The 23,508-nt window shown below is 51.4% G+C and overlaps 3 protein-coding genes across 3 annotated transcripts in view; 1 reads left to right on the top strand and 2 right to left on the bottom strand.

Moving 5' to 3' along the window:
* The first annotated feature begins 24 nt into the window (after positions 1-24).
* On the top strand, positions 25-7,510 carry POLR2I (RNA polymerase II subunit I). The gene is made up of 6 exons (XM_077840413.1): positions 25-263; positions 1,026-1,080; positions 2,832-2,905; positions 4,014-4,088; positions 4,908-4,959; positions 7,284-7,510. Exons 1-6 carry the CDS (start codon positions 205-207, stop codon positions 7,344-7,346), a joined length of 378 nt encoding a protein of 125 aa, XP_077696539.1. The 5' UTR covers positions 25-204; the 3' UTR covers positions 7,347-7,510.
* Positions 7,511-8,664: 1,154 nt separating this feature from the next.
* On the bottom strand, positions 8,665-11,691 carry OVOL3 (ovo like zinc finger 3). The gene is made up of 4 exons (XM_077840762.1): positions 11,589-11,691; positions 10,778-10,926; positions 9,483-9,666; positions 8,665-8,942 (listed from the first exon to the last, which is right to left on the bottom strand). Exons 1-4 carry the CDS (start codon positions 11,689-11,691, stop codon positions 8,665-8,667), a joined length of 714 nt encoding a protein of 237 aa, XP_077696888.1.
* A 9,057-nt stretch (positions 11,692-20,748) lies between these two features.
* Positions 20,749-23,508, bottom strand: part of WDR62 (WD repeat domain 62) — a 38,616-nt gene continuing 35,856 nt past the window's right edge. Inside the window, exon 30 of the mRNA XM_077840663.1 lies at positions 20,749-21,438. Coding sequence (XP_077696789.1) covers positions 21,172-21,438 — 267 coding nt within the window. The 3' untranslated portion in view covers positions 20,749-21,171. The remainder of the gene's footprint in view (positions 21,439-23,508) is intronic.

The raw sequence follows: 23,508 nt of genomic DNA, 5'->3' as shown, positions 1-23,508 counted from the left end.
ACGGCGTGACGCCAAGGTGGCCGGAGGAAAGTCACACGTCCCCCTCCCGCTCCCGCGCGGGGCACGTGGCGGGAGAAGCCCTGGGCTCGCGCCGCCGCCTTCGAGCCTCTTTTGCCCCCGCTGGCGGCCCGTAGCGTGCGCGCGCAAAGGCGGCCCGGCCGCGGCGGAAAAGGATTCTGGGCCTGCGCAGGTGGCGCGGTTGCTATGGAGGCGGACGGGACGTACGAGCCGGGCTTCGTGGGGATCCGCTTCTGCCAGGAGTGGTGAGCGCTGGCGGGGGGGCCTGCACCTCCCCCCCTCTCCGGTCCCGTCCCCCGATTCCTCCCACCGCCCCCCTCCCCCAGCGGGCCCCCCCCTTCGGGCTCCTCTGGGGCCCAGCCCCCCTCCCCCAACCTTCCCCTGGTCTTGCTCCCTCCGGTCTCCTTTGAACCCCTGCGTCCCCCAGCCCCCCCCCCCGCTACTCGGGTCCCCCTTTGCCCTGTGGGTCCCCTCCCCAGGATACCCCCCCGACACCCCACCGCATGAGCCCCCCCGGACCCCCCCCTCAGGCCCCAGCCCCCCTGCAGGCTCCTGCCCCCCCCCTTCTCCTGATCTCGCCCCACCCCTCTCCCCAGAGGCCGGGGAGCTGCAGGAGGCTCTTTGCCTTGCGATCCGGCCAGGCGCGTGGCTTGGCACGGGAGCCCCTGGCATGGCACCAAGGGCCCCGACGCTGCGAGAGATCCGGCGGTCACGGGCTCCCCGGGGTGCCGCCGGGCTCCCCGATGAACTGCAAGGCCCGACAGTGCGGATCCGGTGTGTCCGCCGCCCGAGGAGAGACTCCACCCGCAATAAGCCAGGCTTTGCTGCCCTCGGATCCAGGCGGACCCGACAGTAACAAACCCGCCCTGTAGCCGCCGCGAAGAGGGGGAGGGAAGTTTTGCCCCCCCCCCGGAATCTAATATAAAAAGCTAGGGAAGGGTGTCCCCTGCCCGCTGACACGTGCCAGGGACCTTGCTCCTCATTGTTGTCCTTTGTGTCTGTGATAGCAACAACATGCTGTACCCCAAGGAAGACAAGGAAAACAGAATCCTGCTCTATGCGGTGAGTTTCAAACGGCCAAGGCCAAATTCAGCCCTGCTCTGAGCCCAGTGACTGTAGCAGAGTTGGTCCGATTTCATACTGACTCAGCTTTTAGCTACCTCTCCCTCACAGTAAACTGAGGCGAGGGCTGATCTTGGCTTCCCGAGGGGAAGAAACCGCTTTAAAAGATCCTAGTGTTTAACCTCATATGCACTTGGGCTGCTTTCTGCAATAGCCTGTTGAGGATTTTGTTGTCAGCTGGAGCTTGCTATGGGTATGCTTGTCCTTATCCTGCCCCCGCCCCTTCCAGGGCTGAGCTCACCGTCCCAGTCCTTTCCTTGTGAGAAAACAGGGTGGGATTTCCTAACGTGCCTAAAGCAATGATTCTCCAAGGTATTTCAGAGCGGTAGCCGTGTTAGTTTGTATCAGCAAAAACAATGAGGCGTCCTTGTGGCACCTTAGAGACTAACAAATTTATTTGGGCATAAACTTTCGTGGGCCAAAGCCCATCAGTAACTCCCATTGATTAAGTGCCTACATACCTTTGAGGTCTGAGCTTGAAGTGATTTAGGAGTGTAAATCCCATTGAATTTCAGTAGGATGTATGCTCCTAAATCACTTAAGCTCTTTTGACATTCCCTCCAACCCCAACAGAGGGAAGAGGTGATTCTTGTACTTGGCGTGCCTGTTGCATTGATTTTTATAAGGGTTAACTGGGGCTCATTAAACGACTAGTCTCTGCTGTGTGTTAGGAAATGGTATGTATTTGGGGAGATGTTTTTTCTGATTCCTACTGGCTTTTCCTCTTCATTTTACTTCCCTCCCTCCAGCCTTTTTCCTCCCGGCTATGGAGGGCTGAGGATCGCTTCCCCCTCTGATATGGGTATTCAGATCCCATAGCAATGGATGTGTTAGGAATAGCTAGATAGGTGGTGAACCTCATGCTGTCAACAGTGAATCGCTAGGTTGAGGTGTTGTGCTCTTTCTTCTTCGCTCCCCGTTTCTGTCTGTGCAGGAATACAGAGTCAAGCTCTAATATTCCCTTCTCCACACACACGTGTGCTATACCTCTGTGCTTCCTGTTTTGCCACAATTTCAGGGTTATAGTCAAAACAGTTTAAGTAGAGATTTCCTGCCAGGAAAAGCAGTGAGAAATAAAGACACCAAGGATATATCTTTACTGTTACCCTGGGCTCTTCCCCAGGTTTTAGCCCCAACCTGCCCTTACCATCTACACAGAAAAACCTCTGACCCAGGTCTGGAAATGCGTTAAGTCCGGGGTAGCTGGAATGGCTGGAGAGGGGATGTTAGAGCCAGGCTCTTCACTTGGGTTGGAACCTGTCTACTTCGCAAAATCACTGTCCTGCTGATAGTCCTCCAATGCCCTTCCCACAATTCCCCTGCGAAGGACAGACTGGTTCTCCTGCAATTAACATAAATGACTGGGAAAGAATCAGAGAGCGTCTCAGCATGAAGACCCATGGGACCTACCCCAGACACACACAGGCGAGTGCAGAAACAGCAAGGACACAGTAATGTGGGTAGGGCGTAGGGTTGCTTGCACCTGGTCTAGGTCAAGTTTGGTGCTCAGATCTGGGAAGCAATCACCTAGGCTAACTGTGCTGTGAAGACCTACCCCTAGATTTGTCATGCAAAATGCATCTGATTGGTTATATTAACAAGACTGAACAGAGCTTACGAAGGTAGCAACTTCTGATTGGATATCCCCATTCTAGGGTACATTTTATGTCTCTCTCCGTTTCCTTCCCAAGTGTCGAAACTGCGATTACCAACAGGAAGCCGACAACAGCTGCATCTATGTCAATAAGATCACCCATGAAGTGGAGTGAGTATGAGAGGGCTCAGACCTGGTGCTGAACAAAGTCTGTGGCGATTCCGAGCTGTTGATTGTCCCCTCCCCCCATTTACCGAGCTGTTGATTAAACACACCTCTCATGGAGAGAGTGTGGTGTAGGGGTCAGAGCCAACAGCTGGAGCAGTAACTGGAGCTACTAGGCCTATCCCAGTTGTAAACGTAACTGTGGCACCATGAATAAAAGTTTATCAAATGTTATAATAGTTTATAACAAATGTTAATGAGAAAAGATGTAAAAGGAAGACAGACTGAATTGGTTTAAACATCTTATTAATACAGTGTAAGAATTGTGTTATGGTTATGCCTGGTAAAGAAAAGAAGCATAGGAGTGAAAATTAATGGACTAAAATTGGTGTAGGGTTGGGAGTCAGGAATTCCCAGCTTTAGGCTTGGCTTTGGGAGTGAGCGTGGTCTAGTTGTTAGAAACAGGGGACTGGGAGCCGGGACTCCTGGATTCTCTTTGTGGTTCTGGGTATGAGTGTGCTCTAGTGGTTAGTGCAGGGGGAGGTGCGTCAAGACTCCTGGATTCTGTCTCTAGGTCTGCCACGCCGTGTGGTGTTAGGCTAGTCACTTCACCTCTTAATGCCTGGTTTTCTCCCCCGTGTGATGTTAGGCTAGTCACTTCACCTCTTAATGCCTGGTTTTCTCCCCCTGTTGAATGGGGCAGCCCCATCGATCGGAGGGGTCATCATGAAGCATTTGGAACTGGTGCTGGACTGTAGAAGGGGAATATGGGTCCAGTTGCCTTGAAGGGAACGGGCAGCTCTTTCACCTAGTAGAAAAAGTCATACTAGAACCCAGTGTCTGGAAGCTTAAGCTAGACAAATTCAGACTAGAAATAAGATGCCTATTTTTAAGGGAGGGTAATTAACCATTGGAACAACTGGCCTAAGGACAGGGTGGATTTTCCATCACTTGAAATATTTAAGTCAAGACTGGATGTCTTTCCCACACATCTGTCAGTCTTAACACAGGAACTGTTGGGTGGAGTCGTATGATTATCACGGTCCCTGTCTGCCCTGAAGGCAGCTCATTACTTATAGATTCTTAGCTTCTCACAGGTCTGTTTTCATTGCAGTGAATTGACACAAATCATTGCGGACGTTTCCCAGGACCCAACTTTGCCCCGGACAGAGGATCACCCATGTCAGAAGTGAGTGTTAACCCTTTCGAGCCTGCTGCCAGCCATTCTTTTAGGTCTGGAGATTGCAGTGGCTTGAGGGTTACGTTAACTGGTTAGCTCTGACATGTAAGATTTCCAAGAGTCGGAAGATAAACCAACAGAGTCACTTATCTGGAAAGCTCTAGCTACAGTCCTGCCGGTTCTCACAAGCTAAGCAGGAATTACTGGTGGGGAGACCTTCAAGGAAAACCCTGGTGGCAGCAGGCTCTAGTGTTCAGTATGGAGGGCTGGCCCCTCCAAGGCAGCTCCATATATCTAGAGGTGCTGTTTCTCAGATGAAATGTTAAACAGAGAGCCTCCCTACCTGTGATCATTAAAGATCCCAAGGAATCAGGCAGTTGTGTGTGTCCAGGCTTGGGTATTTGCATTCTGCCTGCTTAAATTCCCTGCACCGTTTTAATAGCAGGGGGATTGTGTCCATTTCCTGGACTCCCCCTCCACCCATTCTCCTCTGGCTCCTGCCCCCTCCATTTCCCTAAAATCCCTGCCCGCCCCTGCACTTCTGCATTGCAATTCATTGCCCTGCAGCCTGAGCCCTCTTGGGTCTTTTACTGCAGTGTTGACATACCCTGGGACAAGAATTGCACCTAGCACAAAGGGGCCTGATCTTGACTGCGCTTTCAGCACAACTGTAATAAACGTGGCTAACAATAACATTATGTGTTTAACCAAAAGACTCCCAGTGATCCTGCTGGTTCCTTCCCAGCAAAGCACATGCCAACCCAAATCCGTTCTCTCTGAGCTTACATCCCTACTCTGATTCCATGCTGACCTGTCCCTTCATTCCAGGTGCGGGCACAAAGAAGCAGTATTCTTCCAGTCTCACAGCGCAAGGGCTGAGGTGAGGGGATCTGCTCCTAGGTTTGGAATAACGTAGAGTTAGTAGTTAGGGTCTTATTTTCATGTTCCTGCCTGTCTTGGGCCCATGTGGAGCGGTTTCAATGTTGTAACAGGATCCACTGGCTGGAAGTTGAAGCTAGATGGACTACGCTGCATCCCATCAAGGAATGGATTAGTCCCAGTGTGATGCACCTCACCACAAGCTGCCCTTAACATTAGGCAGCTGGGTCTGTGCCTGCCGGGGCTTATCTGTCCACCACCACCAGCCTCAGGCAACACCGGCTTCCCCTCTAGGCCTAGGCAGGCCCCACTGTCTCTTTGCAGGTTAACAATCAGACACTGCAATCCTCAAGCATCCTGCTGTGGTGTCCAATCCCTGATCCACTGGACACTCAAAGAACTCCCAGCTCCTCCTCCCAGTATATCACAGCATATCAGTTACACCACCGAAAACAGCTTCGTTCAACCCACAGCGTTTAATTTGTTTGTAGAGAGAGCAAGAATAAGTTTATTTAACAAAGAACAGCATCAAAGGATAGAAATCAGAATTACTGGAAATAAGGGGTTACATAGAAAATAAAACCATAACACGCATCCTAGAGCCTCAACTTAACTAAGACGACGACGTCATGCCATGAAAGCAAAAGCTCCCTCAAAATCCTTCCAGCGTACTACAGCCAGGGTTTGCTGGGATCTTCTGTTCATGAAACAAGCGCGCTTTCCTCCTCGGTGGAGTTTGTCTTTACAGTTATAGTCCAAAACTCCATTGTCCGCACTTGCAAACAGGACAACCCTGTTGCATGGGTTTTCCTGCCCAGGGTCTCCCCTGGAGACTCTGCGATCACTTGATTAGCATTTTGCTCAGACTGTAAATGGATGCAGTTGTGACCCATACAGTACTCACTTTACATGTAGACAGACAGCTAGATAAACATCTCTTGCCTGAAAGAAACCCATTTCTCACCTTTGCTGGTGACAAGCCACAGCCCGTAAGAACAGAATGTTCAGTATAGATACCCAGCTCCTTACATGTTATTGGTATGAACATTTTGCAATGATTATGGACACCAGTGAGACACAGGCTTTTAGGAGAGACTTTGTGACACGTGACACTCTTTGGCGAACTACTAAGATACCAGACCCAGGGGATCCCTGTAAACCTCGTGCATTTTAATACAACTAAATGTATCCATCTGGGAACAAAGAATGCAGGTCATCCTTGGAGGATGGGGGACTCTATCCTGGGAAGCGGTGATGCTGAAATAAATTTTGGGAGTGGGGGTGGATAATCAGCTGAACATTAACTCCCAGAGTGATGCTGGGATCTATGTGATCCTGGGATGCATAAACAGGAATCTCAAGTAGATGCTGAGGTTATTTTCCCTCTGTGTTTGGCACTGGTGCGACCGACCGCTGCTGGGATCCTGGGTCCAGTTCTGGCATCCACCATTCAAGAAGGATGTTGATGATAAATTGGAGAGGGGTGAGAGAAAAGCCACAAGAATGATCAAAGGCTTAGAAAACCTGGCTTATAGTGATAGACTGAAGGAGCTCAATCTATTTAGCATAACAAAGAGAAGGTGAAGAGGTGACTTAAGGGGTCTCTCAGTACCGACATGGTGAACAAATATTTAACAACGGGCTCTTCAGTCTAGCAGAGAAAGGTCTAACAGAGTCATACTCAGACAGATGCTGGAGAGCCGTAAGTGGATCTTTAATGTGTCTCTTGTGGCTCTTTGCAGCATGTGATATTAAAACACTGATTTAATTAACAACCAAGTAGGATGCTTTTACTATGTTATTAGCCAATTGTAGTTGATAAAATAATAATATTTGGTGTCACTTTGCTGTGAGAATTATATAGAACTAAATATTTCCTGTCCTGTTTCTATATGAATCTATAGTACTATAGTAAATGAAACAATGAATTCCCACGACTGTGGCTCTTTTGCCTAATGTTGCTTGATAATTTGGCTCCTGAGCCACTGAGGTCTGACTACCCCTGGGCTAACATGCTCCAAGGGCTGGAGGTTGAAGCTAGAGAAATTCAGACCGGGAATAAGGTGTACATTGAATAGCACGAATAATTAATCGTTGGAACACGGGTCCTGGTGGATTCTCCATCACGGACAATGTTTAAATCAAGATGGGGATGTGTTTCTAAGAGACCTGGGGCTGTTCTCTTGCTCGGGCTAGGATAGTGGTCAGACTAGGTGGTCACAACTGGCTGTCCTAGCCTTGGAATCTGAGTCCCTGCACCCTTCACTAGTTGGCATCAAGATGTCCCTGGGTCACACTCAGTTGTTGCATTCTCCTGTTGTCTAGGATGCCATGAGGCTGTATTACGTGTGCACCGCTCCGCACTGCGGCCACCGATGGACTGAATAAAGGGGCAGCTGTTTGAGACCTGACATCACCTCTGGCCCCTGGTTGTCAGAAACATTTGGGCTCAGTTCCCTTCTTGGAATAGCCTCTGCTCCTGGTTCTGCCCTGGGGTCATCTAACCGCTGTATTTTTGTTAATAAAAAGGTTTTATTTTTCAAGTCACACAAGCACGTACTTCTGTGAAATCGGGTCTGTTGTAGCCTAAGAGGGTGTCTTCACTACTGTATTATCTAGAGGGACCTGCCTCTCAGGAGAGAGGGCACAACCCCTCGGGCAGGATCAGTCACCGTGCTCTACATTATCATTAGAGCTTCCATGGAATTAGCATGGTAAGTTTGTCCTGGCTTGATCCAAACCAGGATAATTACATTCCACCTCTGAATTCTCTGCATTTCCTGTTGCATGTGGGAATGTCCAAGCCCAGCTCCACCCAGAGGTCCTGCCCCCTACCAGCACATCCTGGGGTAGGTAGAACTGCAGGGAGCTGCTCAAGGGCAGCCAGGCTGGAAGTGGGATGAATCCAGCAATTAAAGGAAACCAGTTCTGGGGGTGGCCTGCTCCAGATTTGTGCCTGTGGCATTTATTCCAAGCAGGGGCAAGGCCTGGCTCCAACTTGGACCTGACTGATACCAACCATGGGCACTGATGCAATTCAGGCTGGGCAGAGGAGGCAGGTACAGGGCACAAGACAAGTTGGGTTGGCATTTTGGTAGTGGCACTCCGCATCGCAAAGCTACAGCCCTCCCTCCCTCCTGTACTCTGCCTGTGGCACACAACAGGGCGGGCTCCTGTTAGCCTCATCTGGGTCCCGGGGGGGCTGTGATATGCAGAGGTCAGCTGAGCTGATCGGGGCAGTCCCTTCTGACCTTAAATTTGAGGCTGACCCTCTAAGGGCACAACCAGGGACAGAAGCTGAAGACTCAGCTGATTAAATGGTATAAAACAGTAGCACTTAAGTGCTCTGGGAAGTGTCTCTTCATTACTGTATTATTATCTACAGGGAGGCGAATCAGCCACCGTAGGTGATGGAGGGCTGTGACAGCCTCCCCCACGGGCTGTTTTTCTAAGAGGTCTGCTCTCCGTCAAGCAGGAACCAATTCCAGGCAGCCCTAGTGCCTGTGTTATACAGAGGCCTGACTCAATGATTACAGGGATCCCGTCAGCCCAGTGGACTCTTGTCCCTGAGGAAGGGCTTGGCTGGCAGGGAACAACGCTTACTAGCCCTGTCGGGTGGCTAGCTATCCCCTTGACCGGATTGCTGTGGGATCCCCCGTGCCCTGGGGCTGGAGGGCCCGCTGCACGAGAGGCTCTGGGCCCAGCCTCAGGCGTAATGGCCGCTGGGGTAGAGGAGGAAGCGGAGGGAGGCGGCGGCCTGCTTGCGCAGCAGGGAGTTGCCGGGGTGGAGCCGCCGCACGTGGCCGCAGTACTCATCGCCCGCAGCGCAGGTGAAGCCGCACTCCTCGCAGACGAAGAGCTTGGCGCGCCGCTCACGGTAGGCGTAGTTCTGCTGCAGCCCGTGGATCTTGCAGAGGTGGGACTCCAGGGAGCAGCGCTGGGTGAAGGCCTTGGCACAGACGTGGCAGCGGTACGGGCGGATGCCTGCAGCGAGTGGGGCAGGGTTAGGGGACAGAGAGAACCCAAGACCTAACCTCTTCTCCCCCAAATCGCGTGGGGGAGGTTAGCAGGCAGAGAGGCAGGATGACCCGGGGTAAGGCACTTGGGAGACCTGGGTTCGAGTCCCTGATTTGCCTGTGGGACCGTGGCCAAATCCCATCCACACACAAAGAACTCTCAGATCTGACTTTGCTGGTACTTTAAACCCAGGCTAGCTGGGGGGTTGGATTGGGGCCCAGGCTCTGCTCGAACCTGCCCACTTTGTGCAGTGTGGATGCAGGCTGCTTACCTGGGGTGCTGATGGTCCTCCAATGCTTTCCCACAATTGCCCTGGGGCTGCCTTTGCCTGCCATTCCACCTAGCTCCCCTCTCCTGCCCCGGAGAGTCCACAAGGGAGAGGGAGAAGGAGCCTAATTATAAGGGACCTGGCCCCTGTGGGGGGAGGCCTCAGGGCAGAAGGGAGGGACTGAGCAGAAGAGCCTCCCACTTAAACAACCTGCTTCCCACGTGCAGCCCCATCCTCACCGGTGTGGGTCCGCGTGTGTCTCTTCAGATCGAAAATGTCGTTGAAGCCCTTGCCGCAGTATCGGCAGACGTGCTTCTTGACCGCGCTGTGGCACTTCAGGTGGCGGGTCAGCATGCGCTGCAGGGGGAAGGCCTTGCTGCACCCAGGGCAGGGGAAGTCGCCCGGCCCCTGGGGCCCTTTCCCCTGCAAAAGGGAGTGCGGGAGGGAGGTGGGAAATGGAGCAGGTGGGGGGCACTGCCCCTGACAGCAGGGCTGAGCGGTGTCGCTTGCTGGCTTGAAAATCTTAGAGTCCCCGGCAGGGTGGGGAAGGGAAAGCAGGGGCTCCGGGTGCCCCCACATTCCTCCTCCCATGCCTGGGGCTCGGTGTGCCCAATCCCTTTTTTCCACCTGGTCTCAGGGGGAAGAAAATACCCCATGTTTCCACAACCAGGGTCATGGCAGCCGTTGGGATCTTCCCCTCACGGCTGATCACGATCTAGCCCTGGTCACTCCCAAGGGGGAGTGTGATCACAACCCTACAGGAAGGGGTGAGGGGTGTTGCCTACCCTATGCAGGCACATAGCCATGCTGGGTCCTGTTCTACTCCCAGACAGCCCCAGGGGCTCCAAAGGAGCTGTACGGGCTGGAGCAAAACCTCCTCCCTCCGGCACGGGAGAAAGATTTTCTGTCCTGGGTACTCACTAGGTTTCCCCTCTGGGCAAGGTGCAGCGGTTAGAGCAAGCAACAGGGAATTGGGGGGTGGGGGGAATCTATTGCTGGCTCCTCCACTGCCTCACTCTGGAGCTTGGTCCTCAGCCATGACCATACAGCCCAGGAGCCTGATTCTCAGTCACCTGCCCAAACTGCTAAACCACTCTCCAGAGCTGAGAACAGAACCCAGGCATCCTGACTCCCAGCCCTGCCCCAACCCTAACCACTAGTCTCCCCTCCCCTCTCAGAGCTAGGAACAGAACCCAGGATCCTCGCTCCCTGCCCTCCCCCAATCCCTTACACCCCACAGCTGGAGACAGAACCCAGGAGTCCTGACTCCCAGCCCGCCCCACTCTAACCCACTAGACCCACCCACCCACGAGAGCCAGGAATAGAGCCCAGGAGTCCAGATTCCTATTCATCTGCTCAAACTGCTAAACCCATTCCCCAGAACTAAGCATGGGCCCCAGGAATCCAGACTCTTTGTTCCCCACACCCATTCTAGTCACTGGATGGCACACTTCACACCCAGCCAGGAATTGAACCCAGGAGTCCTGGCTTCCAGTCCCCCTCCCTGCTCTTATCAAATAGACACACACTTTACCTTTGCTCTAGGGTATTTCACTGCAGTATCAGGGGGCAGCAGGTTTGGATGGGGCCTAGGGGAGCTTCTCTGACTTGGTCCGTCCCAGCTGCTCTTCCTGTCCTCTGGGAACGCCCCTGAGGCTGCGGGGCAGATGCTCATGCTGCTCCCTGGAAGGTCAAAACACACATGACCTTAGACTTGCCCTTGCTTCCTGCCATGAGCGCCGAGTGGAAATCAGGCACAGCCTCACAGAGAGAGAGGCAGTGTGCGTGTGGGGAAATCACCCAGCAGGAATCGCTTCCTGCTGGGTACCATCCTTGGTTCACAGCCCTCAGCAGCCCCATGAAAAGCACCCGGCAAAAGGGGCAGGTTAGACTGCCCTGCGCCCATACATCAAGCCAGCCAGCCAGTCAGGCCACCGCGGTACCACAGTCGGGACACCATGGCCATTACGTGGGAGGGAGTTGAACAGCCCAGGCTAGAACGCATCTTCCCTCTTGGCCACTGGTTCCAGTCCCACTCAGGGCTCTCTATTCTCTGTGCGGGCTGGGTGGGGGGCCTTATGGGAGGCATGGCCAGGTCACAAAACCCACCACCGTTGTCCCTGCCTCATTCACAGCCTGATCACAGAGGCTGTGGATCTACCAGGCCATGGAGACGGAGCGCCCTTCTGCCCCAGAGCAGGTGCAGCTCCCTGGGCTGGGCACTCGGTGGGTAAGCAGAGAACATCAGGGCGGTGAATCTGGTCGCTTTCACCAGCATTAAGAGTGGCCTATGCCCTAAAGTAAGTGGAATCCCCCCCCCCAAGGGTAATGAACTAGGCACCTACCTGGGACGTAGGCGTCGCCCCGCAGCTGGTCCGAGAGCTCTCCCCAGTCCTGGGACCCCAGCATGGTTGCCCGGTGCCTTTTCACCAGGAAAGCCTTCGGCATGGCAGATGCAATTCCAGGCTCAGCCAGGAAAGGTCTCAGAAGTCCCGGTGGACCGTTCCAGTGCTTCCCCACCTCAACGTTCCTTGTTCGACACCCCGTTGCCAGGAGTAATAGGGACACCGGGGAGCAAGTAGAAATGGGAATGCCTTTGGTACAGGCAGGCGGCAACACAGGGTCTTGTGATCAAGAAGCAGCCGATCCCAAAGAGCACCAAGCATCTTCAAACAACCCTGGATGCTTCATGCTCCCCCCAAGGAGGGCCTGTCTCCATTTTACAGATAGAAAAAGTGAGGCACGGAGAGGGGAACTGACTCAGTTGAGCTCACAGGACCCAAGAGTCCAGGCTCCCAGTCACCCGGTAACCACTAGACCCCACTCCCCTCCCAGAGCTGGTGATAGAACCCAGACGTCCTGGCTCCCAACCCCCCACTCTAACCACTAGAGCAGTCTGAGCTTCTAAGCCATTGCTCTAACATCCAGACATGCTGCTTCCCCGCTGTGAGGTGAGTCACTACTTCTTACCCTCCTTTGACACATGGGGAAACTGAGGCACACCCAGTCAGTGCGGCTAGTCTCAGGTCACATCACAGTAGGATTAGAAGTCCAAGTTCCCAGAACTATGCTCAGTGGACTAGCCTACACTGCCTGTCAAGCAAATATATATGGATAGCAACACCCTCCCAGATCAATCTCCTCTTGCAAAGCCACCACTTACGCTCCAGATCAGCAGGTCAAGGAAAGTGCGCGCGTGCGTGCGTGTGTGTAGATACTGATCGCAATGAGGATTTGAATGGCCCGAGCGGGCCAGGAATATGAAGCCTCGTTCTTTGCATGCACTGTGCTTAGTTGTCAACAAAACAAAGCCCTCCATCCTCTTCATGCAAATCTACAGCTCTGGCCCCGGGCAGAATCGCTGACGGTTACCTGCCCTTTGTCAGCAGGCTTGGATGGAAAGCGGGCTCATGCCGCATGGGTGATCAGGATCCGGCCTTGTTAACTGCACATCTAAGGGACCCACCTGGCTCCCGCTCCTGTAGCATTCATATTCAATGAAGTCACCCTCACAGCCAACTTGTGAGGCTGGTGCAGAACTGAGGCAAGGCCCAGCTTCTCTGGAGGTTCTTGAAATCAGTGGGAGTTAGGCACCCAAATACCTGAGGATCTGGGCCCAGGTCACACAGGGAACCTGTGGCAAGGCAGGGGCTTGGACCCAGGTCTTTCACAGCCTCAGCTAGTGCCCCGAAGCACTAGGCCATCATTCCTCGAATGAACACCCCTCGTCTGGTTTGTTTCCTTCCAACCAGAAATCAAGTTGGTGGCAGGCGCCAGACATACTTGGAGAAAACCGATTCCTGCTCAGATCATTTTGGACGACCCTGGGGACTGGGAATGGGACACTGAGCCTTCTGAACGCCCTGCCAGACACATACATCACCCACTCCAACCCAGACCGGGCGCCCTTGGAACCGAGACGGGGGTTCTCAGCTAGGCCCTCGGACCTTCACTTCGCTGGAGCAGCAGGTACTTAGCGAGTTACTGCATGGCAAGCTGGCGTGCTATAGCTCCACCTCCTGGCTTGCCACACACTAAGGCTACATCTACACCGGCAGATACAGCGCCGCTCCGAGAGCGCTGAAGGGAATCTGCTGTTGAGCGTTCACACTGTCAGCTGCCTGCGCGATAGCGTGGTCACACTTGCAGCGGTATTCGGAGTGGTGCACTCTGGGCAGCTGTCCCCCAGAGCCCCTCTTCCTTTTCCGCCGCTAAGAGCTGTGGGAAGGCAGAAGGGGTCGTGGGGCATTCTAGGTCCTGTCCCAATGCCCCACGATGCATTGCTTCGCATCCCAGCAATCCCTGTGCTTCCGTCCGCATTTGGCACCGTCTTTCAACAGTTTCTGTACTGCACGCTCCACCTCTTCAGGTCTGCAGGAATGGATCCCGCACTGTTGACAAAATATGCTAGTCGCTCTGACTAACACGTCACGAGTGGCAGTGGAGTTATTCCTTAAACTACAAAGGCAAGAGGAGTGTGACACTCCTCTCGCCACGCGTAGTAGCTACGACCCGAGATTGCTTGTGACGTTCACAGAGGTGCTGACCACAGTGGAATGCCGCTTTTGGGCTCGGGAAACAAGCACTGGGTGGTGGGATCACATCATCATGCACGTCTGGGAGGATGAACAGTGGCTGCGGAAAGCCATATTCATGGGACTGTGTGATGAGCTCGCCCCAGCCCTGCGGCACAAGGACATGAGAATGAGAGCTGCCCTGCCATTGGAGAAGCGTGTGGAGATTGCACTGTGGAAGCTGGCTACTCCAGACAGCTACTGATCGGTCGCTAACCAGTTCAGAGTGGAAAGTCGACTGTTGGACTTGTGTTGACGGAAGTGTGCAGGGCCATTCATCGCATCCTGCTCAGAAAGACCTTGACTCTGGGCAACATGCGTGACATTGTGGATGGCTGTGCACAGATGGGCTTCCCTAATTACAGAGGGGAGGTAGATGGCACACATATTCCAATTCTGGCACCAGACCACCTACCCCCAGAGTACATTACTCGCAAGGGGTATTTTTTCGATGGTTCTCCAGGTGCTTGTGGATCACTGTGGGCATTTCACAGACATTAACGTAGACTGGTCTGGAAAGGTGCATGACGCACACATCTTTCAGAACACTGGCCTGTTCAGGAAGCTGCAAGCAGAGACTTTCTTCCTGGACCCGAAGATCACTGTAGGGGAAGTCGAAATGCCCATTGTGATCCTGGGAGACCCTGCCTACCCCCTAATGCTGTGGCTTATGAAGCCATACAAGGGGCAACTTGACAGCAGCAAGGAGTGGTTCAACAACAGGCTGAGCAAGAGCAGAATAACTGTTGAGTGTGCTTTTGGCCGTTTAAAGGCTCGCTGGCGCTGTCTATATGGGAAGCTGGACCTGGACGATGACAATATTCCTATGGTTATAGCCACGTGCGGTATGCTCCATAATATTTGTGAAGGGAAGGGTGAAAGCTTCACACAGTGCCTGGAGGCTGAACTTGAACAGCCAGAGACCAGGGCTATTAGAGGGGCGCAGCGCAGGGCCATAAGGATCAGGGATGCCTTGAGGCAGCAATTTGAAGCTGAAAGCCACTAATGTTTGTTGCTACGCTTGGGAGTGCAGTGCTTGTAATGCTAGGAAGTGATCGTGATTGGTGCAGATGATGCACTATGAAGGTGTAAGAAAGTTGCCAGTGGCTTTGCAGGGCTCGGTTTGCTTTCAATTAATGAAATAAAGATTGCTTTCAAACCAAAACAATTCTTTATTAAAAAAACAGCCACCAGAGGAGAGAGACAAACAAACAAACAAAAATACATCAGCACTGAGGGGGATAGGGGAAGGGAGAGTCCCAGGAGGAGGTGGGGTCCTGGGACGGTTAAAGATTTGTGTATGTCTAGGTATCATACCCAACCTTCTCCTTTGGAGTACAGTGCAGCCAGTACCGTACTTCAGTAGGGCTAAACTGCAGAGGGATGGGCGTTGAGTGCAGTGGGTACTGCAGGAGCCCGCAGGGATGGACTGTGACGGGGCGGGAGTGGAATGCAGTGGGTACAGACTGGAGCCAGGAGGTTGATAAGCGTGTGTTGGCGGTGTCTGAGGGGTGCCTGGGAAAGAGTTTTGCGACAGCGGCTGCAGGGGAGGGCGGGCACGGAGCTGCTCGGTCTGCAGTGCTAGTAACACCTGGAGCATGTCCGCTTGGCACTCCGTAACGTTTAAGAGCCGCTCCGTGGCTTCGTTCTGGCACACCGCCTTCTCCTTTCGGTCCCTCTTCTCGCTGTCCCACCACTCCTTCAATTCTTGTTTTTCGGCTGTGAAGCGCATCATGACCTCACGCAGAAAGTCCTCTTTAGTTCTTCGTGGCCACTTTCTAATTCTGCGCAGCCATTCAGCCGGTGAGAACAAAGAGGGAGGCTGGGCTCCCAAGGTGATGATATCTGTGAAGCCAAAATGCAACATTTTACAGAAGCAGTATTGTTTGCAACCACTGATTTAAAACACAGCCACTGTTCACATACCTGTCACTAACTGGCTGACCCTGGGCAAGCACACACGAGCCACAAAAGACCCCCAAAATGGTGAGTAACCACAGGGGCAGGGGACATCAATCCAGGACCATACTGTACATGGGGCACGGGGCTCTTGGGGAGAGCCAGCACTATAGTGGGGGCCTTATAATCATTCCTGTCCCCAAATTTTCCACAGGCTGTGATCATTATGGATGATATCTCGCTGCTGAGGGTCTTCTCCAAGACCCTGGCTTATGCCCTGACCCTTATGCGGTGAAGAGAGGGAGTCAATCAACACCCTGTTCCGCTGCTCAGACAAAGCATGTAGTGGTGCATGCATCATACAGACACAAGACTGCTTTCTGCAACCCTCCTGCCCCCAACAACTCGCTTCAGTGATTCCCAAAATCAAAGCCACTTACCGGGGCCTCCTCTCCTGTTTGCACTTCACCAAGATCAGACAGCTGTGACTGGCTAGCCTCCTCAGGGGTAGAGGAGAGCTCCAGGTTGCATGCATCTCTGAGTCATCCTCTGCCTCTGGGTCCCCCTCCACATCCTCATCCAAAGATTTCCTCCTCCTGGCTCGGCCCACTCTCGACTGACACACGAGCCACCAAAGTATCCACAGTGGCCTTTGCAGTGGAGGTGGGGTCGCTGCCAAGTACCACATCCAACTCTTTGTAAAACCGGCAGCTCGTGGGCACAGCACCATAGCAGTGGTTTGCCTCCTGCACCTTGTGGTAGGCGTTCTGCAGCTCCTTCACTTTGACCGTGCACTGCGTCCCGCTCATGGCCCCTTTCCGTCATGCATCGTGAAATCTGTCCGAAGGTATCATAATTCCTACGGCTGGAGCACAGCTGGGACTGGACAGCCTCCTCTCCCCAAATGCTGATGAGGTCCAGCAGCTCGGCATTGCTCCAAGCGGGGGATCGCTTGGTGCATGGAGCAGGCATGGTCACATGGAAAGATGCACTGAGACCACTGCACACATCAGAGCAAACAGGAAGGGGACTTTCAAAATTCCCAAGGAATTTAAGGGGTGGGGATGACAGCTGGTCACCTGAAGGCAGGGCAGTAGAGTTCAAACCGATGACCAGAGAGGCGAGAGCAGGCATTATGGGACACCTCCCGGAGGCCAATCGCAGCGCTGTAATCGACCAGAGTGTCTACACTGTACCCCCGGCGCAGAAAGCTTGACGCCTCTCGTTGGAGTGGTTTTTTTACAGCCCTGCAACTGCGCAGTTTCTGAGCACTAAGTGGCTTGGCCGTGTGTGCACCTCGGGAGTTACTGCGCAGAAACTTGCCAGTGTAGACAAGCCCTTTGTTTACAGCGCAAGCTCTCTGAGGCAGGGTCTGCCTCTTTTCAGAAAGAACAGTCAGATCAGCACTCGGTCCAAACCCAAGCGGTTAGGTTGGATAGAGGAATTCATGGATTATACAGGGGCTGTCATAAATATAAAGGGAAGGGTAAACCCCTTTGAAATCCCTCCTGGCCAGGGGAAAGCTTCTCTCACCTGTAAAGGGTTAAGAAGCTAAAGGTAACCTCGCTGGCACCTGACCAAAATGACCAATGAGGAGACAAGATACTTTCAAAAGCTGGGAGGAGGGAGAGTAACAAAGGGTCTGTGTGTCTGTCTATATGCTGGTCTTTACCGGGGATAGACCAGGAATGGAGTCTTAGAACTTTTAGTAAGTAATCTAGCTAGGTATGTGTTAGATTATGATTTCTTTAAATGGCTGAGAAAAGAATTGTGCTGAATAGAATAACTATTTCTGTCTGTGTATCTTTTTTGTAACTTAAGGTTTTGCCTAGAGGGGTTCTCTATGTTTTTGAATCTAATTACCCTGCAAGATATCTACGATCCTGATTTTACAGGGGGGATTTCTTTATTTCTATTTACTTCTATTTTTATTAAAAGTCTTCTTGTAAGAAAACTGAATGCTTTTTCATTGTTGTCAGATCCAAGGATTTGGGTCTGTGGTCACCTATGCACATTGGTGAGGCTTTTTATCCAACATTTCCCAGGAAAGGGGGGGTGCAAGTGTTGGGAGGATTGTTCATTGTTCTTAAGATCCAAGGGTCTGGGTCTGTAGTCACCTAGGCAAATTGGTGAGGCTTTTTACCAAACCTTGTCCAGGAAGTGGGGTGCAAGGTTTTGGGAAGTATTTTGGGGGGAAGGACGCGTCCAAACAGCTCTTCCCCAGTAACCAGTATTAGTTTGGTGGTGGTAGCGGCCAGTCCAAGGACAGCGGGTGGAATATTTTGTACCTTGGGGAAGTTTTGACCTAAGCTGGTAAAGATAAGCTTAGGAGGTTTTTCATGCAGGTCCCCACATCTGTACCCTAGAGTTCAGAGTGGGGGAGGAACCTTGACAGGGGCTCAGACTAGGTGATCATTATGGTCCCTTCTGGCTTGGAAATCTACAAATCCAAGGCACTTCTAACACAGTTCTGGTGAGAATCATTAGATTTGAAGGAGTGAAACAAAGAAAAGAGGTCACCCTATGTAGCCGTTCAGACACAGCCAGGAGAACACCAGCTGATCTCCTCTCTTGGGATGTTTGTTAGTCAAATAAAGGGCAAATGCATAAAATCAAACTGCTCGCAAAGCTGTCCATGGAAACAGGTTTATTCAAATCAAAGCACCAAGCAAAACTGTGGCAGAGTGATATGAAAACGTGGGTCTGTTTAAAAGAGATTTATTTACTTTGGTATCAATTAAGTGTCAGAGGAGCAGACAATGAGCATTGGCTAGTGAACCCAAGAAGCTAATAGATCCCATCCAGTCTACACTTTGGCTAACGTAATAAGAACTTGGCTTAGCTCTAATAGCCATTTCATCTGTAGGCCTCAAAAGCACTTCATAAAAGTCAGTACTTATTCTGCAGAGAAGAAAACGGACGCAGAAGGCGGAAGGGAAAGAGGACTTTCCAAAGATCACGTGGCAGAGCCAGGAATATAACTCAAGTCTCCTGGTTCCCAATCCAGTGCATCATCCACTGGACCATACTGCCCCCCAGGAAAGGCGTTGTTCCGTACAGCATATCATCCAGTCTAGGTTTTAACTGCGCTAAGTTCTGGGCTTTCTACATCATTCCCTTAGGAACGTTCCACCGGCCAATAGCTCTCATGCTGCAGACTTGATTCCGTAGCCACTCCGGTGCTCAAAAGGTTGTGTGTTTGGTTCAGCTTAGAGCAAGACTTTGTCTACATAGCCATTATATACCACTATAGTTATACGGGTCTAGTTACACCAGTTTAGTGCCCCATATACACACTTTTCTTCAGGAACAGTAGTGGCTTTTTTCAATCTAGTTTAACCCCCTTCACAAGCAACATAACAAGCATGAATTCTGGAATAGCAACGGCCACACGGGCAGTTATACTAGTACAATAGCCGTATAATTACACCAGTAAATTTCTCCAGGCATTGCACAGAGCCCAGGGCATTCCCCTGCAACTGACAAAGGGCAGGCTGGAAGGAAGTAGAGGTTATTTATAGCTCCTCTTTATTTGGAGGAGACTAGAGCTAGGCTGCGCTAGCATGCTGCACACATTTCTCATTTGGTAATTAAAACCCTCCACACCCACTTCTCTTCGTGCCTCCTTTGTGGCTCTGTGCTGCTCAGAACCCTCCGTGGTCTTGCTAGTCGTCTTTCATTCTTCTCTCCCTGCTAATCTAATGCTGGCCTCCTCTCTGGCCCATGGGGGAACAAGAGCCTTCTCCTCTGTAGCTCCTGCCATCTGGAAGAGCTTCCCTGTGCCTCTACCCACCCCGGTTTTCCATCTCATTTCAAATCCCAGTCTTTGTGCAAGAGCTAATTCCTTTGTCTCCTGTTTTCCCTGCTAGACCTCATCAGGTCAACAGAATCCCCATTTTCCCATCTTCTGATGGCTATTGCCCTGGCCAAAAGCTCTCTGCCATCCTCTGGCCTTTCCCTCAGAACCTTTACCCCATTATCTTCCTGGAACCGGACACTCCGATCTCTGCCAGCCTTTGTAGAATACGGTCCTGAGCTCCAATTCAGGGCTTCCTTACTCTCTCCTCCCAGCCCCGTGGTGTCAGCCGTTTCCAAACAGCTGACCAGTTTGGTTGGTTCTAGCCCCTTTTCAGTCCCAGCACTTAACATCTAGTCAGTTTCTGGCCATAGTCCAGCCTAGCCTCCTTCCTTCACTGTCCTCCCCATTGAAGTGCATTTGCTCACCACCCCCATTCCATTCCCCACCTGGTGCTGGTCTGATCTGACAGCGGGGAGCACTTTCCTATGCTCAGAGGATGCTGCCTCCCACTGCACAGTGCCTCAGCTCACTGATATACACAGCTGAGCTGTATACTCAAGCCTTGGCTGCCTGTGACCATTATGAATCCCACAGCCAGGGTAAGGGTTGAAGCTCCGTTTAGCTGTAGGACAAGCGAAGCTTGGGCACTGACTGGCACAGCTTCCCTAACCTCTCTTTCAGGAGCTCTGGGGTTCTACAGTCTTAACTCTCCCACTTCCCCCCGTATTGCTTTAAGCAAGTCATTGCCTTTCCGTGCCTCAGTTTCCCCTTCTAAAATGGGGAGACTTTTGGTCTTCCGGGTGACCTTGGCAGTCTCTTCCCCTCCCCGTGCCTCAGTTTCCCTATTTGCCAAATGGAGGTAATGATACTGACCTCTGTAAAACATTTGAGATCTCGGTGTGAAGAGTGTTATACTAAAAGCATAGTAGATAATCATTAGGCTACTCGGTGGTCTTCAGATGGGCTTCCTATCATGATCAACGTAGGCTGGATTTGAACCAGCCGACTAGAGGTGAAAGGCTCAGTTACCCCATTACCAGTCTTCCAAAGCCATCAAATCACCAGTTCCCCCAAAGCTAACCCTTAGAGCAGACCAGTACGCTGGGACACAAGCCCTGAGACAACAGCGGCGTTGAAATTCTCCAGCTGTGCCATGCAAGGTTCAGAGAAGATAGTCTAATGATGGCCCCTTTAAAATCTATTTCATCTATGAAGCAACAGGAGGATCATTCCTTCAAACAAAACATATTTATTTTAAAGGCTTCTTGAAAGTGGCAGGGATCTAAAAAACAAAAATACTTTTGCCGAAGCAGCTTACAACACACCAACCTAAAATACAGATCCAAAACATATCGATGGCGCGTCAATCCTCTCCCCTTGTTTCCGCTGTAACAGTCTGAGCGCTTTCTTCCAAAAAGGCCGTTTGTTAGACTACTGCTTAGGACCGTGTTTGCCGAGGCCATTAAAATACAATGTACACACAACAAAACAAAAACTGACAAAAAAACCAGTGCAGAAGACAACCGTTAACACGCGTATTATGTAAAAGGTCGGACTCCGCAGGAGTCGCATGTGGGGCCTCGATTTAATTTGTGTTCTCTCAAGCTCTGCATTGCAATAAAACATACCCTTGGCGTATCTACCTGCCGGGGTCACTCAAGCCACTTCTGGTTTAATAGAGTCATCGAGTTTTTCCTGGACCATCCTCACCAGTGATTCTGAGTAATGTTTCAAGAGATAAAGCGTCTCATTGTCACGCAGGCGCTTGAGGTGAGGGGACAGACTGTCCGTAGCTGTTGCGACGTCAGCATTGTTTTTGACCGCTCTGGAATCCAGTTCAGTTTTCATCCAGCTGAAAGTGCTGGCAAGCATGGTTTTTATCTGGAGGAGCTCTTCCTCCGTGGATTCTTTGCATGAGGTCACCTATGGAGAGAGAGCTTTAAGGAATTGGACAGTACGCTTAGTCTTTCCCTAACAGCCCAGTAAGCTATTTGAGTCCTGATCAGATCTATAGCTGCCTCCTCAGTGGATTTTTGTCAACATAGGGTCAGGTTCGTCATTAAGCTCCTAGATTATTGACATGATCTTACATTTTATGCTGTATTGAATCTTAGATTTAAAGGATCCTTAAGAGTGACACAAGCTGGTATGCAAATTATACCATATGGATGCACACAGCCCCAAGGCCTAGAAAACACTTCAGGCCTGGCTCTGCCACCCTACTTCTTCAGTGGACTTGTGGAAGTCACAACCTCCGTACCTCAGTTTCCCCTCAGAGCGACATTCATGCCTACCTCTCAGAAGCATTCAGATCAGTACTTGTGAAGCACTTGGACAATGCGCTGCTGTTTAAGTGCTCCATGTTAATATGCATTTTCAGCCATAAGGGGGTGGAACCCAGCTGTTTTACAAGGTACAGGAATGCCATGTCAGCCTCTGCGAAGACGACTTTTTCCAGATGATGATGGAGATGGAATCCAAGTCAGCAGAGTGTAAGCACTCAGGATGGAATTTTCCTTAAGAGAATTCTCCTCAGCCAGCTTCAAGCTCCACACTGATCCCACGGAGTCTGACATTCTACCTCGGACACAGCCTGGGGGCGCACACCCCAGCTGAATTGTGTGCTATTTCAGGCATACTCCTTTCAACACAGCACCAAGGACACTCCCATCCCTTAGGCGAGCGACTACATGCATTCAGAAATACACAAAGCAAGCACACACAGCCATCCCCACTCTCTCTGGTTAATGGGCAAGTTCCTTCTTTTCCCATCCCGCGAAGTGCACAGACGTATTGGGAAATGGGCCATACCTGCACGTAGGCCCAGCATTTATAGAATCTTAGAAATGTAGGGCTGTAAAGGACCTCGAGAAGTCATCAAGTCCATCTCCCAGGGCTGAGGCAGGGCCAAATAAACCTAGACCAGCCCTGACAGGTGTTTGTCTAACCTGTTCTTAAAAACCTCCAATGACAGGGATCCCACAGCCCCCCGGGACACCTCAGCTTCATTCCCCTGAGCGTTAGAAAGTTTCTCCTAATATCTCACCTAAATCTCCCTTGCTGCAGATTAACCCATTGCTTCTTGTCCTACCTACAGAGGACATGGAGAACAATTAATCACCATCCTCCTTACAACAGCCATTAGCATATTGGACCACTGTTATCAGTCTCCTCCGTTTTCTTCTCTCAAGACTAAACATGTCCAGTTTTTAATCTTTCCTCATAGATCAGGTTTGCTAAACCCTTTATTTTTTTTCTTGCTCTCCTCTGGACTCTCTCCAGTTTGTCCGCATTTTTCCTAAAGCGTGACACCCAAATTGGACACGCCACCTGAGGCCTCACCAGTGCCAAACAAAGCAGGACAATTATCTTCCATGTCTCCCATACCTCCCATGTGGTGTTTTGTATCTTCATAAGGCTATTAAGGAAGCCTCAGCACCTCTGTGCTATGAGAATTATCTCAGGTTTATAGCTAGTGAAAGACAGAAAGGTTAAGAACCAAGGGCCAGATTTACAAAGGGATTTAGGCACCTAAAGATGCAGGCCTAGTGGCGTTTACGAAGTGCCTAAGCAGGTTAGGTACTTAATTCCTATTGAAAGTCAAAGATATTTAAGTGCCTAACCATTGCTTTCACCCCCAACAGAGAGCTATGGACCCATGTACGCACCTTCCCTACCATGCACCCACCCATTGAAATCAATGGGCGTTAGATGGCTAAAATACCTTTCAAAATCTGGTCCTAAATCGTCAAATATACGCCTCCCTCTGATCCAGGTGTGAAAGTGCCAGAAGAGCGTGCACATGTCAGGACTGAGCGTGTGTGTTTACAATTCACAAGCTTACACACAGTGGAGGGATTTGAAAATTTCAGCTCAACTACTTCCCTAAGACAACAACATCACGTCAGTTTCAGAGCTGGGACTGAAACAAGAATTTAGCACCAGCACCTACATCTGTAGTTACCTACATCTGGCTCCATACATGTGCCATTT

Source organism: Eretmochelys imbricata, chromosome 23 (assembly GCF_965152235.1).
Source record: "Eretmochelys imbricata isolate rEreImb1 chromosome 23, rEreImb1.hap1, whole genome shotgun sequence".
Lineage (NCBI taxonomy): Eukaryota > Metazoa > Chordata > Testudines > Cheloniidae > Eretmochelys > Eretmochelys imbricata.
Note: the sequence above shows the minus strand (reverse complement) of the source record. Positions and strands in the feature narration are given on the sequence as shown.